This window comes from Rhincodon typus, chromosome 10, assembly GCF_021869965.1.
Source record: "Rhincodon typus isolate 14 chromosome 10, sRhiTyp1.1, whole genome shotgun sequence".
Taxonomy (NCBI): Eukaryota; Metazoa; Chordata; class Chondrichthyes; order Orectolobiformes; family Rhincodontidae; genus Rhincodon; species Rhincodon typus.
The window spans coordinates 35,646,383-35,665,266 of record NC_063341.1 but is presented as its reverse complement, the minus strand read 5'-3'; the positions used below and the strand labels follow the sequence as shown (position 1 = coordinate 35,665,266).

At 36.2% G+C, this 18,884-nt stretch overlaps 1 protein-coding gene across 1 annotated transcript in view; it reads left to right on the top strand.

The window, feature by feature from the left end:
- Positions 1 to 18,884, top strand: part of podn (podocan) — a 59,004-nt gene that overhangs the window by 23,452 nt on the left and 16,668 nt on the right. The window contains exons 4-7 of the mRNA XM_048602156.1: positions 5,529 to 5,593; positions 12,557 to 12,666; positions 15,874 to 16,030; positions 16,125 to 16,240. Coding sequence (XP_048458113.1) covers positions 5,529 to 5,593; positions 12,557 to 12,666; positions 15,874 to 16,030; positions 16,125 to 16,240 — 448 coding nt within the window. The remainder of the gene's footprint in view (positions 1 to 5,528; positions 5,594 to 12,556; positions 12,667 to 15,873; positions 16,031 to 16,124; positions 16,241 to 18,884) is intronic.

Below are 18,884 nucleotides of genomic sequence, written 5' to 3'. Positions count from 1 at the left end.
AATCCTATACATTCCAGAAATGTGTAATCATCTCTGAATAGGTTGATTCAGAATATATCTATAAACTCAAATTATTCAAATCACCAGCTAACTGACCTACGGGTTACTGTACACATTATGTGTTGATTAGAATCCAGTTATTGGTAGTGCAAGGTGACCCAGTTGAAATACTCAAGCTTATTCTGCACCACTAATCTGATAAGCATGTAATCAATTTTTTAAAAGAAGAACAGTAAACATTATTTCATTCTTATCCTATTACTTTCTGAATGATATTTATGTATAATGTTGAGAAAAATGTCAAGGTGCATTTACGAAGAGACACCACCAAAGTTGAAAAAATCAGAAAAACAATATTGTATATGAGATGTAGTGGTCAGATGTTCCAACCTTTGTGTCTTAAAAGTCTATTAATAACAAAAGGGGCAGTAGAGAAGGTTCAAGGATAAAAGTTATTGGGGAGGATGAGTTAGACTTGCAATGATATGACAAGTCCTGGCCGTATAAGAGTGAAGTTGTAAACAGTAGAATGAACACATGAGAAAACATTTGGAATTTAACAGGAACAATAAAGGATTAATTGCCCCCAGTATTAATGATATAATGAGGAAAGATAAGGAAAAGAAAAGATTGAGGCAGAAAATTTGCAGATTATGAGGTGAAAAAAGTGTTCCATAAGTAACAATTAAAGCATAGAACACATTGTACATTTTTTTTCCCTTTATTCATTCATGGAATGAGGGCATTGCTGGTTAGGTCAGCATTTATTGCCCATCCCTAATTGCCCAGAAAGCAGTTAAGAGTCAACCACATTGCTGTGGGTCTGGAGTCACATGTAAGTCAAAACAGGTAAGGATGACAGTTTTCTTCCCTAAAGGACGTTAGTGAACCAGATGGGTTTTTCCTGACAATTGACACATGGTTATCATTTGGTTCTTAATTTAAGATATTTATTGAATTCAAATTCCACCATCTGCTACGGCAGGATTCGAACCCGCGTCCCCAGGATGTTATCTAGATCTCTGGATTAACAGTCCAACGATAATACCACTAGGCCATCACCTCCCCAATACATGTGCATATTGCTTATTAATAGCACTACAGACAGGGCATATCACCATGTGCTCCAGGCAGCTAGAGGCTCTCAGCATCCCTTTCTCACAATAAGGCAAATTGTTATTTCTATTGACTCCAGATATAAATAATCTGGCTTTTCTATTAGTATTGTCATGGTTACAAGGGAGCCAAGCATATAAAGATTTTGAACACTGACAGTTTGCAATAACCATAATATTCAGGAATATGTTGGGCTAATGGTAATCCCATTAGCTTAATAATTCAGAACCCCAAACTGATGTCCTGGGGTCATGGGTTTGATTCTCACCATAGCAGCTGGTGAAATGAGAATTTATAAATAAATGGTGAGCCTGCTGGTGACCACATATCCACTGATCATTGTCATGAAAAAACATTTAGTTCACTAATGTCCTTAAGGAAGAGCAATCTGATATTTTTACTTGGCCTAGCCAATATGTGACCCCAGACCCACAACAACATTTATGACTATTAACTGGGATTAGGATTGGATGATAAATTCTAGTTTAGCCGCTGAAACTCACACCCCATGCGTGAATAAAGAAACTTGTAATGGTCTCCTCCATCAAAATTTCCCATGAACTTCTAGTTATTCTTGAAATGATATTTTCCAGATTGTAAGTGTACTCTGGAGAGCAGATAACTGGACTTGGTGGATAGCACAGAATGAGGAATAGTAAGCCGAAAACTCATTTTACATACTGCCTGACTCTCTCTTTTCAACTGGCCTGTTGTATATTAATTCTAATACAAATATCTCCTCCTGTGGATCCAGTTCTATTTCTCCTTATCAGCTAACTAGTTTAGACTTGCATAGTCTATTTTTTTAAAGTTTGTTTCTAAAGTGTAAACTGATCACCGGAAATATATTTTTTAAATCTAAGAGCTGTTCTGTTATTCATTGTCATGATATGAAAATTGAGCCATTTAATATTTTAGTATATTTTAAAGATATTGGAGAATTCCTATCAGCAAGAAAGAAAATGTTCCAATTTGTATCTAGGTTCTAAATACCTAATCACATCTATATGTTCTTTCTCCAATGATGGTTAATATTTTACTACATGGTATAGTTGCATTTAACATACAATACTTAAGATTTATGATTATGATATTGAAAAGTGCCAACAGCTTCCATTCACTTTCAACAGATTTGTTATGGATCTTTCAAACTGATTATACATTTGGGGTAAAAGGAAGGGGGAAGAAGAAAGTGCACTTGCCTTAAAACAAATTTCCCCTTTAAAAGTATTGTATAAGTCCACAAAATTACTACTTGTCATATCCATATTCTTGTGCATTCATATCTTGTCAAATTTTCTGTGTTTTGTTATTATAGCTTGAGATAAATGCCTTTTTGATCTAGGATAAATTGCTGTTTAATTCTGAACTGTTACATTAATTTCAGCCTTCAGAGAGTTAACTTTCTATAACGCACAAGCATCTAGAGATATTCATTAAGCATGTTAGTAGGAGCCAAACTGAATGTTTATCTGATTGTTACTCTTGCAGATCAGTTTTAATTACATCGAATTTGCTGATATGGTTTAGAAGCATTCATACTTAGAAAGTTACAGTGACTCTCCTTCACTGAACACGTTTGTTGAAAGGGATGGTTGGGAGCAAGTTCTGATTTAAAGTGGTTTTCATCTGATTCTTTTCAAGAGAAATTAGATATAGTTCTTAGGGGTAAAGGTATCACAGGGGATAATGGGAGAGCAGGAAAAGGGTGATGAGTTGGATGATCAGCAATGACCATATTGAATGGCCTAATCCTTCTCCTATTCTCTATGGTTCTAATACAAAGAACTAAAGGAGGAATTAGTTAAACTTAAGGCTTTCCTTCTAAATTGAAAAAAAGCAGTCTGAAGTAAGTCTAGATCTGTAAACAGGCTTTCTCTACAGCTCATGAGAAACCTGAAATAATCTCAATGTTGAGTCATTGTTGCATGTGCGCTATATTTGTAAAGCTTAGTACTCGCCACTAAATACATTAACAGTGTATTCTTTGTTACTTTACAATCATTATATGAATGCAATTCATTTTAAAGTGCATGCTACTTGCTCACACATTGTGTGTAAGGTGAGCCTGTTTGTTAGTTTGCAATTTTGTTCATCTCACATAGAAATGATCAGTGCAACTTGCAGAAAGGTAAGAGAAATATGCAGTATCAATAAACACAATAAGTGATCTTAACATAATAACCTTAGTTCATGCTACCTAAGACTCTAAGATTAGCTTCTGATTGAGCACGAGGAGTCAACTTATGGAACTGCCCAGTGACACTGAATATAAGAGAATCTCTCTAATGGAACCTGAAATTTGTAATAAATAAATTATTCTTGTTTTCTCTAAGACCCTCTTTAGACATCCCTGAAATAATCAGAGTAACAAGACTGCTGTGACACATGGACATGCTTCTTCTTGCTTTCTCCCCATTCTTCTGCATAGCCATTCTTCAAATATACACAAAAGAAAACCATTGATGTTAGCCCCTCTAGTTTCCCTCCTTTTCACTTGATATCTGCTATAACAGTGCAGTTTTATAATAGCTGGATTGTCAGGGTTTTTAAAAGTTTAATTTAGCCATTCTATTACAATCTTGGGGTAAACATGATTGTGTCCTTTAGTATACAATAAATCATAGTGATGATTCCATCAACAAAGAGTTGATGTGAACTTCACAGTAACAACATGCAGTATTTTTTTATGACTATCTAAAGTATTAATGTCTATATGTACAGAAAATGAATAAGAACTGAGCAATGGAGTCACATGTTCATCACAGTGATAACATGATTACATTTTTTGTAACAAATGATTCTATTAAATCTAAATATTCCATTCTTCATGCTATTCCTGTCCACATTTTCATTGTCTTAAAATCAGTGCTCCTCACAATACCTCTTTCAGTCTTTTAGAAGATCTGATGATATTTGATTCTTTCTCTTGCAAATATTTTCTTGCTTATATATATTATATATATGTTTAAAATTCAAGTCTGATCATTCTTTTTGATTCTCAGACGCCTGACATGTATCAAGGATGACATAAATACAAAGTGTTGGAGAAACCCAGCAAGTCTGACCGTATCTGTGGAATAAGAAATAGAATTAATTTTGTGACCAGTGTGGTTCTTCTTTGGAATCCTGCTGAGGTTTGAAGAAATGTAATACTGGACTCAAAATGTTAATTCTGTTTCTCACTCCACACATGCTGCCTGTTAGATCCCATATTTTCAGTGAGATTCCGAGTCGTGGGACGATTTCAGGTGACATTTATTTCCAAATACAGCATGGTTATAGCATACAGCAAAAAGACACACACAAAGTCTAAAATGTCTTAACGTATACATTTTTAACTTAGAGCACACACGCGCCCCTGCCCCTACCCCCATTTGATTACTATTGGTCAGCAGAGCAGACTTGTTTCTTTGTAATTGGCTCTCTGGTACAGCATCTTCATTGAGATGGACAGGCTTGTGTTCCAAACATGGTCTCTCATGATGTCCTTGAGACTTTTCACAATGATGACTGTTCAGAATTGCCAATTAATTAGATCAGGAATTTTAAAATTTCTGCAGAAGAATATCAGTTCCAACAAAGTTGTGTGGTTATACCTTAATGTCCAATCCACATTTCAATGTCTTACTGCAGTGATAAGAGAGGGCATTTTTACTGTGTGAAACTGGTTTGAATCTTTTAGTGATTTTTTAGTACATTACAGATTGATTAAATAATTCAAAAGCTGCAACTTGACTTGTTAGCTGCTATGTGCAGTGCTGTTATTGTTCTACTTGTGAATAATCAAATGTTACATGTTATTATCTACGTTCTTGCAAGAATGATTGCACATTCAGCCACCTTGAGAAATGTTACTGTCAGCATTAGTCAGTCATCAGACATTTTGTGACCTTTAGTTACGGCATCCCTAACAGCCATTTTGTGCTACTCAGTTATGGGCAGCCCTATCACTGGCAGACCTGCTGGATTTCTACAGCATGTTTTGTTTTTAGTTCAAATTTCCAGTATCTGCTCTATTAAGTTTTTATATTGTGTATTAGGAGCAATTTTACTGAGAAAACTTTGTTACATCATTGAATGATAGGATATTTACTGTCCCTGTGACACTGAAACCAATAAGTTATCTTTTGGAAACCTAAATTTTGTATTTCTTTCTCCAGGACTCTCCTTAGATATCCCCAAAGTATCCAGTATAGCATGGTTACATACATCTTAGTATTGCAGATAAATCACTGCAGTTTATTTTATGCAAAAAACCTGAATTATCTCCAAAATATGAATTAAGGATAAGAAATAATACAGCACAGTAATAATTTACTGTTAACAAATTAAATGATCCAATATGATGTAATAAAAAATTTTAATGTCAAAGCTTGACAATTGAATTTTCCATTGTTTGACTTTTGAAGGGCTTCCAGACGATGCATTTTGTTCTCTTGAGAACTTGCTGTATTTATATCTGGCGAACAATAAGGTAAAAGATTTTAATTACTTCAGACAGCTTCATGGCATTATCTGAATACAGTTTATCAAACTAAATTACAAGCCAGACAAAGGCAGGTTATAACATTGTCCTTCTAATCAAATATAAACCTAATCAATTGATAAGAACCTATAATACATGTTGGCTATAATGGTCCTGAAAGAAATGACCAAACTCAAAGGAACTGCAAGATCACAGCACAAAACTGTCCATAATATGGTGCTTCATGTATCAATCTTATCATGAGACAGGCCGTTTAAAAATTTGACACATTGGTGAGACAGTATGTTTTCCCCTCATCAACTAAGCCTGGGTGCGCTTAGTGTGCTTGGCACAAAAATAGAAAGAGTTGAATTCTAAAGCATTGATATCTACCATCTTTGAAGAATTGTAAAGTTCACCAGATGTTACCTTTAAATTCTACTTTATTGTGCCATCCACTTCCCTTTGATTTGGATCTCAGAGCAGGCACTTTTCAGCTTATAAAACGATAAAGAAAATATAATTTTGATTTCTTTAGTTATTTATATTACTATGAATGTTGAAAAATGTTAATCAGATGTCATAAATTTGCTCAACATTCTTTTTGCATTGGTAATTATAAATTATGTACAAAATTATAATGTAGCTAATTTGTCTTGTCTAACTTGTATGAAATACTTTTCATTCAGTTCCAGAACAATTTAGCTAATTTGATGGAGCAGTGGAGTGGTGGTACAAGTACCTGTAACTTACCCAATGCTCTGATCTCTGTCATTTTGTTGTAGCAGTGTTGAGTAGAGCCAGCGGCTTCTCCCCAGGGAGGAAATATCAGCAGTTCACTGACCATTGCTTCTTTCCTGTCACTTTGTGCAAACTGCTCTTGTAATGAATTTGGATGTAGATTGGCCAGATGCTATCTCATCCACAGTTGGCGTAAGGACCAGGAGAAACTGAATAAAAACAGTAAAATTACATGCTGTTCCAAACAAAAGTGAATACATACAGTTATCAGGGCTGTCTCTGCCCATACTTTCTAACTTTAATCCTCACTAACAGGTTTTTCAAGATAAATTGGACAAAATCTTGAACAGAGGTGAAAGCTACATGACGTAAAGACATAGGAGGTATTAAAGGGCCATCTGTGTTTATAATCATTCAGATTAAATATAGTTAGTACAATAGTAAGATGTAAATATTCTTGTATTATATTTAAATAAATATTTACAAGTAAAATACCCAATGGCAAGTTTGTAGATATAAACCTTATTATGCTGATTGCCTAAGTTATAATTCTTCAGATGAGAAATTAGACTGAGATGCTGCCTTCGTATTCTAGCACTTCAGGTAGATATGAAAGATCTTCTGGGACAGTTCAAAGAGAAGAGTTTTTCACTGTCTTATTCCTCCCTTGATCAAAATATGGATGAGTTGATTTCTTATTTCATTGACATTTGAGCAAAATTGTTGCATGTGCAATGGCTACTGTGTGTGTCTACTTAACAAAAATTTTAATGCGTTACATGCAAGATGTTTCTGAGCAACATAATTAGGTTGTATATAAGTACGAACCTTCTATCCAATTCATTTGGCTTTGCACTAAGCTGAATTACTTAGTCCCACTCACTCATAAATTTGCAGTTTGCACTCTAGGGGGTTCTATTTTTGTGCCATTAACTAATATCATGGACCACTGTAAATTGCGTCAGCCATTAATATTAAATAAACCAGCAGATGAGAGTATTTGGAGTCTAAATTCAATGCTTACAATTGTAAAAGCTTTTACCATCTAATGCTGCCAACAATTCTACTTACATGGAAAGAATTCATGAGCAAAAGAAAGATCAAAAATGATTTCACGGTGGTACATTGGCAGAGTGCTACAGAGTGGTGGGTCATGGGTTCACTCTTGTGGTCCTCCACATACTGAATCCCTGATCTCAACTGTGCTGTCAGCTGGTGGTGCCGTGATGACCAGTCATACCCAGAACTGTAGAATTGGCAAACTCGTCATCCCTTGCCACCTGGTCCACACACTCTATCTACCACAAATCCCTGGGATTAGTCCTCCAGTCTGCCTTCACCACATGGAGCTTTGTGGCTCGGTGAAACCACAAAGGGAAAATATAATAAATGAACCAGAATTACTGGAAATTAAAATAGTTTCAATATGTCAGAAGAGTTTCTGTTGATGTTAATAAAACCTTCATATATTTATGATGCAAACAGCACACATGATGGGTGACAAATGAATACAGAAAATACTCCCTAATGACTTGACTGTAAAATTATAAAGCTATTTTTTCCGGTGGGTTTGCCTGTGGTTTGATTATCAGGAATACTTTTCTATATCCAGGGTTCACTGAGCATATCTCTGCTGTATGTTTGATGCCATTTACAAATATTTCTAAATTGTTGTTACTCCTATAAAGCATGAACCAATAAAAATTTTTAAATATGCGTTATTTATAAATATTTTAAGTTCATATAGATAAAGTATACTTTTTGGCACAAATGCTTATGTCTCTGACCATGTCAGAACAGAGGCGGGGTGGTTTAAAAATAGTGTATGGGATCGGATTCTGAGTTTCCCATCCCATTCCCACCACCCCCAACTTTCATTGATATGGGGTAAGGGTATGTGCAGTGAACTTACATCCTGCACTCCTAAATTGTCAACTCCATTGCGGGGTCTAGCATCTCCCAGTCACACACTATTTCCATGAAGGCAGTTCAACTTCATCATAACTTGTGGTTTATCACTCCTCAAAAACTTTGTGAACCATGTTCTGGATTGTGTATTCTTTCGAAAAATAAAGTCCAAAGGTCTTATTCCTGCTCTCCTTAGCCTCTACACGTCAACTCATGGAAACTTATGCTCCACCACCCACCCGATGGCCTTAGATAACCTCCACGTCAACTCATGGCAGATCCATGCACATTCATCTGGTATACACTATGGAGAGAAATAATAAACCACATTGTATCAATGGCATGTGTGGAGCTACTAAAAAAGAAATTGCTTTCAAAAAGCTGTTGTTTTTACAATCCTATAAAAGTGATAATCAACAAGATGTCTAAAGTATCAAATACAGAAGCTAAATCATTTGACATATTTTTATCTTGTGAAAATAAACATTGAATCAACATTAAACCATTGAAAAATTAGATTAAAAAGAAAAAATAGCTTGTAAGAACATCATAAAGTTCTCAGTCAGGCGAAGTTTTCCTTCTCCCCAGCTGTGTCAACAAAGTAAAACCTTTTATGTATGCCAAGCCTTATTATGCATGTTAAGGAAAAATACTAATGGAAAGATATGACACTCAGGCAAAATCAATTTATAAAGACAATGGAAAGCAATGCTGAGGGGTTATTCACTATTCGATTGAAAACACCTGGTGCAAATTTCCCATTTTGATGATGTGTGCATGTTAGGTGACAACTAACATGTCACACCACTGCTAAGAAAAGTTGACCTAACACATGCCAATCAGCTCAATAAGAGCTGGCAGGCAAAGCTGAGGTGTCTTTCTTGGCCTGACTCATGCCTTGACACTGTCCAGCAGAGGCCTGTATCTTCTGTGTCCTAAGTACCTCCAGTGAGGCCTACTCCTTGGGGGATCCAGTGGCAAGAAGGTAAGCAATTTTTAAACTCTACTAGCAAGCTGAAGGTCACGGGGAGAATGGGGACCATGATGGTCAGATGTGAGAGCTTGTGATTTGAGCATTTGGAGGATCCAGAGTGGTAGCTCTGATTTTCCAGTTGAGAAACTAGTCACCTTTCTTCCTGCCAGGAAGGAACATTTAGACTCTTAATGGCCATTGATTGACAACTTAAAGACCTTAATTGGTGGTAGATCAAGAAGGTTATCCATGGCCCTTCTCACCGGGAACATATAATTACTGAAATGGTAAGAGGAGGTCAGCGTCTTGCCCCGGCCAACATGCTAATTAATTCTGAGGAAGGGTCCCGAACCGAAACATCAACTTTGCTGCTCCTCTGATGCTGCCTGGCCCGCTGTGCTCCTCCAACTCCACACTATGTTATCTCTGACTCCAGCATTTGCAGTTCTTACTATCTCTGCTAATTAATTATGCTTCTTGCCACTTCTCTTTTCATCTTCACACCAGGTATCAAATGATTTAATTTCTGTTATTGATACTTTAGTCATCTTGTTGATTGACACTTTTATAGGATTGTAGAAACAGCAGAGGAAAATTGCACGCAGAGTTTCATCATTTGAGTTCAGCTGGCGAGTGAAAAGGTGACTGGAATATCTTCATAATCAGCAAGCCACTGGTAGCACTTGACAATGCTTGATACAGATTATTTGGTATTTGGACATTTTGAAGGGCTGGAAAGCCAAAGAATAGTTTGTCTAAAAAATGGTTCCAGAGTGGTATAAATGAGGATTAAATATGCACATCAGTTATGAGGAGCCAGAAATCACCAACTGTGGGAAGTGGTTAAAAACAGAAAAAAAAAATTCCTAAAAAAAAAATGGATTGAACTCAAATGTTGTTATGATTCTGTTATGTGGGTTCTGCCTAATACTTTAGAAATAATTTCGTTAAAGATATATTGCTGTACGTTGATGATGTAGCATGTTGGAAGGCTGTTGAGAAATAGATCATCGATATGTACATTTATCACCTCTGGCATCCTCAAGAGCCTTTCCTGTTCCTCCAATGTTTTGTCAATCTGTTCACCCTAATGTAATTTTCAATGTTCTCATTGATGCCAAAGTAAGGCTACTGGAGAACATAGGTTGGTTCATAAAGTAATTTGATAAACTATATATCAATAACATTGTATTGGTTAGCAAACATAAATACCTAAACCACAAAATAAACATTCACTCATAACATATTAAAAACTATATGTATCATATTTTATTATAGGTGAACCATGCCTTTGCTCCTCTACTATTAATGTTTCAGGCAAGGGAGGAATAGCAGCTCAAATCACAGATGATGCAATTAAATTGCAATGCACCATTTATATCAATGTAAATGTAGCAACTCTTTTATGTGGAAAGCAACAAGTCCCAAACCATATCTGACCAGCACAAGATCACCAACTAGCTGTTGCTGCTCATTGCAACCTGGAGGCTGACTGGAAATGAATTGCTGTCATTGAAGCTTGTAAAGAATTACAAGCAGGCAAGTAGATCCTGTTGCTTCTGACCCAACTTCTCAAAAGTTGACTGGAGGTAGGGTGAAGCAGGGAATTCCAAATCTGGCTGCCCCACACAGTCAAAACCAGAAAATGGAAATCAAAATAGTTAATTGAAAAGAGACGAGAGAGAGATTTATTAACAATCTAATTAGATTAGATTAACAGAGACCATGAAAGAGGCAAAGACTTTTAAAATAGTTATTTAAATCACTTACATCTCTAACAGTAATTGATATCTAAAGGAATGAGACTCTACATTTGTAGAAGTTTTATTTTAGTGCCAAAGACGTTGTTGGCAATAATTAAGACATATCACACAACTAAAATTTTGCATTGTTTTGAATAGACAAGCCTAAAATACTGCGCTTTATTTAGATGGTACGTAGTTTGTAAACCCTGTAACCTTGCATTGTAATTAAATGCGGTATCTTTAGGTGATGCTCGGTTGTAGTATAGCTCCTGGAGGAGCAGGATATTTCAGGTTCCAAATTCCTGATTTCCACATTTAATGCTTCATGTGTGACTACCAGGCTGATTTCCAATTTTCTCTAAAATAAAAGGGAACACTGATGCCCTCACCATTATTTCTACTGCACTCTCACGGTCATAACTTAAATCATCCATTGTGTATTAATTTAAAACCAATCTAAACATGCTTAATCTAATACATTATTGGAATACTCTCAGAAAGCAGATGTGATTTTTCTTACAGATAATTCAATAAACAGAACAAAGTTGGGCTGTTGTGATACAGTGGTAGTGTCCCTATCTCTGAGCCAGGGGATCCTCAGTTGAAGTCTCTCCTGCTCCTGATATGTAATAATATCTCTGAACAGAGTGCTTAGAAAATATTTAAACAGGACAAAGAAGGATAGAATTCTCCTAAGATAACAAGGTGTAGAGCTGGATGAACACAGCAGGCCAAGCAGCATCAGAGGAGCAGGAAAGCTGACATTTCGGGCCTAGACCCTTCTTCAGCATTTCTGAATTCAGCATTTCTGAAGAAGGGTCTAGGCCTAAAACGTCAGCTTTCCTGCTCCTCTGATGCTGCTTGGCCTGCTGTGTTCATCCAGCTCTAAACCTTGCTATCTCAGATTCTCCAGCATCTGCAGTTCCTACTATCTCTGATAGAATTCTCCTAATCAACTTTTGGTGCCAGGGTACCCTAAAAATGAAGCTAGGACCAATTAACATCTGTATTCATCCGTTAGCTGTAATAGTTTGTTAATTAAAAACAAATAATTTGTTATCCAGATCAGATTCAACATTTTATTATACTTCAAGAACCACAAACAGGTCTAGATTAGCACATTATTGTTTTTTATCCTGAGGAATTGATTCAAATCCAGGTCAGATTAATAGGTCTGTTGGTCCGATGGCCCAGAATATGTTTGAAAGTTCTTTACTATTTCCTGTTGACAATGTGTGGATAGTGTGAAGCTGTCTCTATTTTAAATGCATTCACATGCTTTCAAAATGGCCGATCCCAGAATTGGAAAATCTGGGAAAAGCTCATTTAGGCACTGTTTGATGTTTAATGGACATCTTAGTGTGATTTACAAAACAAGTTCTTTGAAAGCTAGACCTCTCCTTTCACAAACAAAATATATAGTTGTCACACCACAATGAAAACTGCTAAATTCATTGAATGAAGACTTCCTCATCCACAAGTTGGCCAGTAATCAAGAAGTGTGTTTGTGTCAGCGGTGTCTGACTTGAACTTGAGTTTAACTGATTCCTTTATTTTAACCAGACAGGACAGTGATCTACTGATTGGCTGTTGTATATTTTTCAGCTTACAGTTGCTCCAAAATACCTGCCAAAAACCTTGGTGAGCGCTGATGTTGCAGCAAATTACCTTACAAAGATCTATCCCCTCACTTTTGGGCAGAAGCCAAATCTAAGGTATGATTTGTCAAGTGAACCAGTCTGTATTTATCTAAGAGAAACAAATCAGAAAATATTGAATAAAGTGCTGAAGAAATGTAACAGATCTGGCAGTATCTGTGGATAGAGAAACAGAGTTATCATTTTGGGTCCAATATCACTAGAGGATATTGAAGTTGATTGGTACAAAGTGCTCACTTGACCATGTCCAATGGCAGAAAGCATTTCCCCCTAGTTTTCAATACTTTCTTCCTAGAATTGCTACCCTGTATTAGGATACATTTTCACCAATATTGTCAGTCCTTGCTCAAGGCAGCATTGGAGGATATTTGATTGAAGAGAATGCCAGAACTGAGCCCCACCCTGTTCATTTTATTGCTCTTTTTAACGGGAGTCACTAATCTGTGATCTGGAATCTTGGCGGACCTTTAATTTGCATTGTGTTAACCTTTTAGCCAACTCAATGTTCTCACGCCCGTCCTGGCTAAGATTAGCTAATGCAGCAAGAATCCTTCTGGTCTTATGGCTCAGTGTTACACCAGTTGACGTATTACCCAATTAAACATTTTGTGACAGTTAAGACAAAGACTTAAATTTTTGCCAGGGGATTTGCAAACCCGACTGCAATATATGATTTACAAAGCACTCAACTCAATTTTCCTTGTGACTTTTATACAAAGATTTTTAGATTCCATGTCTTGTTTTTGTAATGTTTCTTAAGGGATAGATGTTGCCTTGGATAGCTCCTCTATTCCTCAAATAGTGCATTGATTTTCTTCTTACAACTACCAATAGGCCAGGCCTGGCCAGTGGTATTATTGCTGGACTGTTAATCCAGAGACCCAGGAAATGTTCTGGGGACCCGTGTTTGAATTCCGCCATGGAAGATGATGGAATTTGAATTCAATAAATTATCTGGAATTAATCTAATGATGAACATGAATCCATTGCTGATTGTCAGAAAAACCCATCTAGTTCACTAATGTCCTTTAGGGAAGGAAACTGCCATCCTTACCTGGTCTGGCCTACATGTGACTCCATACCTACAACAATGTGGTTGACTCTTAACTGCCCTCTGGGCAATTAGGGATGGGCAATAAATGCTGGCCAAGCCAGCAAAGCCCTCATCTCGTGACACACTCCCTTGATTATTGTGCTCAGAGTCTAGTGTTGGCCTTAAACCTATAGCGTCCTGAGAAGTGAGATTGCTATTAACTAACTGAGCCACCACTTAGTGACCAATAGATATAACCATCAAACAGAAGACCAGGAATACCAACAAATTTAAAGATCATATAATTTTAAAAACATTGTCTCTTCCATCAGAGACAAAACATGATGGGACTCTCAGTCTAGGGCTATCTTATGAAAGAGTTGTCACAAATGTTGCCTTTTAACTGACTCTGGCCTAAAAATGTCCCATTGCAAAATAAACAAAGAAATGCTTAAGATACTGCATTACACTCTTCTGACACTGTTATATATTCAAGTGTACAGCTCGCTTACTTCATATACAAAGGTTAAGATCTACATTACTATAGAGCACAGAGAGATATCATATTAGTGTATCTACCAAAATGATAAACAATAATTTTCATGTTATGACAAGAAAGGCCTAAGTGCTTATGATGCAGCATTTTTAAAAGTTTGTTAGGAAGACATAGCAGGTTTGTTTTTTCTCTAAAGGTTCTCATGGGATCTTAACTATGCTTTGGGGAAATCCTCAGTGGAGTTTAGATATACTTCTCCGTAAGATTAGAGGTCAGCCCTTGTGCCTTCAAGCAGCTAGCTCCGCAGCATATTGGAAGAGAGAAAGGTCCAAATGGTATTTGTGCCCTTTCAAGATTGTTAAGGTGCAGTAGAGGGAACGAAACTATAGAACTGATTAGATATGTTACCAAAGGTATAGAATAAATCAAGCCATTGTGACAAATCTCATTATTATCCAATACTTTATCACTCATTTTAAATAGGAATATTATGCTATTTACAAAACTTAAAATGTTGAAACTTTCTTGTTGTGAACTGTAAACCAGGAGATACACCGAAATCCAGCTGATATGAAGCACATTTTAATCCAGAAGGATGATATTTTAATTGTATTTTCATGTTTTCTGACCAAATGTTCAACTTATTTAAGAACTGAAGAGATATTTGTCACTAATGTCAAGCTGAGAGTAAGATAGAATTGTTGTTACGAATCCAGAATAATGTAAAGATTCAAAATACAAATAATGCAAACACCATCAGTTTTGTGGTATTTATCTACATACGATCATGTTAATTCACCTGGATAAATTTTCTAGGTGCTACTGAATAATTATTCTGAATAGAATCAAACATACTAAAGCCAATTACAATAGTTCACTATTACCCGTATCTGAAATTACTTACACAATGCAGGCAAGAAATACCCCAGCATTAAGCCCTGGCTTGAATTGTGTAACTGACCTGAGCACAGGTAAGAGACGTTGTAGTTGACTTCAGTACGTCCTGATCCTATTCTCAACCATTGTTCAGTGACACAAAGGAGGGGTATTCATGGGAATTTTGAGTGAGGACAAAATTCAAAGTGGTCGTCGTGGCCTCAAAGTGAATTAGCCTGTCATTACTCATTCTGTAGGATAAAAATTAATTAGAGGATGGATGGGGTCCATGGAGCTATCATCCAGTGTTTCAGGAGAGGAGGAAGTAAATTGGAAGGAAACAGAAGGATTATTAGGCACAAGGTTGGTAAACTAGTGAACATTGCAACTAAATCAAAAATAAAATAGCTGCCATGTTTATCTATAAAACAACAACAACACTTCACACACAATTGATTGACTGAAGAACTTTGGGACAGCCAGAAGACAATGCTCCGCAATTTCTACCTAGTTGCCTAAATATCTTTTCACAGAGTCTTAGGTTATAGAAATAGGCTGACAAAACAGATACATCAATTTTTAAAATGAACCAAATATCAGCTGTAATCAAATCAGCCATGTGAATGTTACCCCAACCAGAATACACAATGTATGAAAGAAAACCAATACATCTGGTATAGAAATATAGTGTATTTGTTAAAATGTGACCTTCCTATTTGAGTAGATTTGAGAAAATCTAATCCTGAGGATTCTTCCTTTTTGAGGGTATCTTTTTAGATTTTGGAATTGCCAATTATATTTGATAATGTTAAGTCCTTTTTTTAAATTATTAGCAGTTATTATTTCTCTATCTTAATAGGTCTATTTATCTTCATAACAATAAACTTACAGACGCAGGACTTCCTGATCACATGTTTAATGGGTCAGATGGTGTTGGAATATTAATCATGTCAAGTAATTTCCTGAAGTACGTTCCCAAGAATTTGCCAAAGGAATTATTCAGATTGCATTTAAAAGTATGTAAGAATCATGTTTTAAAAAAGCTATTATTTCAACTTCAAAATAATACTTTTACCTCATTGTACTCTTTTTGTATTCAAATATTGTTAGGACAACAAACTTGAAAAGATTCCTAAAGGAGCTTTTGATCATCTTTCCAATCTTCGAGAACTATATCTTCACAACAATTACATAACTAATGATGGAATCGACAATGAGACATTCTGGTAAGGACCTTGAGTTCTGAAGTCATAGAACAGAATAAAAGCATTTTAGTTGAAAATTTGTGTAATTTAAAGCTTTCAAAATATACAAATAACGTTATTCTCCCCGACATCAATAACATTTATATATAAATTTGAATTTTCAGTTAATAGTTGAAAAGATTGGCATGACGAGATTTAATGTTTTAAGATTTTTACTGCAACAAATTACAAGAAAACTATTAGCGATAATCGTTTTTGTTTGCAACTTACATTTTAAATGAAATAAAATGTAGACTTCACTTTTATACTAATTATACAATACAATCTCCATAGAGTTTCAACCCTTGTCGCAAATAGTCAATCATTGCACCTTGCACCTAACTTCTAATAGGTTCTCATTTTGCCTTGTAATGATATCTGAGTGATCATCCATGAGTGCTTCCTTCAGTTCTTGGAGTTTTCTAAATCTAGCAGTAAAGCGTGTTCTAAATTCTTTTTCTCTTCGGCCATGTCAAGTCATGAATTATTTAAGAGACTGTATCTTTCCTGCATCCAGCTATTTGCAAAAACCAGCAGCCTCTTCTCCCTGCTGAGCACAAAAACAATTGTCTGTGATATTAGTTGATTTTTAGGGGTGCCTGTAACCACAAATATTTTCCTCTGCCCCATGGCCACATGAAACACATTAGCCTTGCATCCAGGTAAAATTGCTGATCAATTATTCTTGACCTTAACTCTTTTTCATCAGAAAAGTAACTGGATAGTTTACAGCATAACTGTTTACAACCCAATATTTTCAACACCTTTCCAAGGTAATGGGGGCTCAAAGTCTATCATTTGTGAAAACAGAGATTACTGTTATTGCCTCCAACCATGAACACCTTACATCATTGCCCTAGTAATACATTACGGATCTCCCTTTGGACTTTAACCACCCAAGGCCTGTTGCTAAGCAGACTGCAGAACAGGACGCATGACACCTCTTTTTTTTCTACCTTAAGTTAACAACACAGTTCCAAAAAGTAACAATCTTATTAACTTCATCATTGTGATAACATCTCCACATCCTCCACAAAATATTTTCTGTACAAACCTAATTTTCATTGGTTCCCAACCTAGATCAGACAAAGCCAGCCTTAAATCAAAGCATTTCTCTGCCCAAACCAGATGCCTTAACCTTAAATGTGTAATACCTCACAGACCACTAGTGTGAAACATTCCATTTATTACATACCACCTAATTTTGTTGAAGTCCTAGGTGGGATAGTTTCATATTGTAGGTTTAATGTGTTACTGAACGAGCTGGTTTATTTCACGCAAAAAGTAAAGATATTGGTTTCAACGCAGGTCCCAAAGAGGGAAGGCTGTGCAGCAGATGATTTGTTAAAAAAATATGTTCTTGAACAGCTTGCATGGTCACTTTTCCTAGTGCTAGCCAAAACATTATTAGGTTTATTCAATGCTGTTTCACAACTTACTACAATGGGATTTGAACTCCTAAAAATAAATATTTCTTTTGTACTTTTAATAGCGCCTTGAACCTAGTAAATTTTATGGAATACTATCAAATAATGTTTGATGCTAAACCATGCAATTGAAATCAGAACTGACTAAAAACCTATCGAAAGAGGTAACTTTTAAGATGAGTCCTAAAAAAGGAAAGAAGTAGAGAGATCTGCAGGGGGAATTTTACCTTTTAGGGTCATAGCAAATAACAATGGTAAAACAAAGAAAACTGTGGGGTATACAAGATACCTGAATTGGAGAAGCATAAGACTTTGGAAATCGTAGGGCTGGAGGATGTTGAGAGTTGCTGGGAGATGGGAGGGCCATTGAAGAACTTGTAAAAATGATGAGAATTTTAAAATCAAAGCATTGCCATACCAGAAGCCAATGTTGCTTAAAAAGCATAGAGGTGATATGTGAATGGGATTCAGTATTGATTAGAATATCGACAGTAGGCTTTTAGTTAATACAATTACCACTAGAATCTTATCTATGAACCATGGATCATTCTTAAATCACAAGTCATAGTAACTTAAGAAATAGGAGAATGAGAGGCTATTTGATCCTTTGAACCTTCTCTTCTATTCAAGTAGATAAAATCTGATCTTCTATGTCAATTGAATAGTTTTCCTGAACTATTCCATGTCCCTAGATGCCTTTAGTATCTCAATATCTATAGTTGTCTATCTTTAACATACTCAATGACTGAGCCTCCACAGCCCTCTGGGATAGAAATTTCCAAAGGTTTGCCATTCTTTGAGTGAAAAAATTCTCCCCATCATAGCTGTAAATGGCTTACCACTTATGCTGAGACTCTGTTCCCTGGATCTAGTTCCCTCACTGAGGTTGAACTTCTTCCTGCATCTTCAAGCTTTTTAAGAATTCTGTTTGTTTCAATGTGATAGCTGTCATTCTTCTAAACTCGAAAGAACAGAGACCCAAACTCCTCAATCTGTCCTTAGAAGATAATCTCACCATTCCAGTAATAAATCTGGCAAGAGATAGTAGGAACTGCAGATGCTGGAGAATCCGAGACAACAAGGTGCAGGGCTGGATGAACACAGCAGGCCAAGCAGCATCATAGGAGCAGAGAGGCTGACGTTTCGGGCCTAGACCCTTCATCAGAAAAGGGGGAGGGGAAGGGGGTTCTGAAATAAAT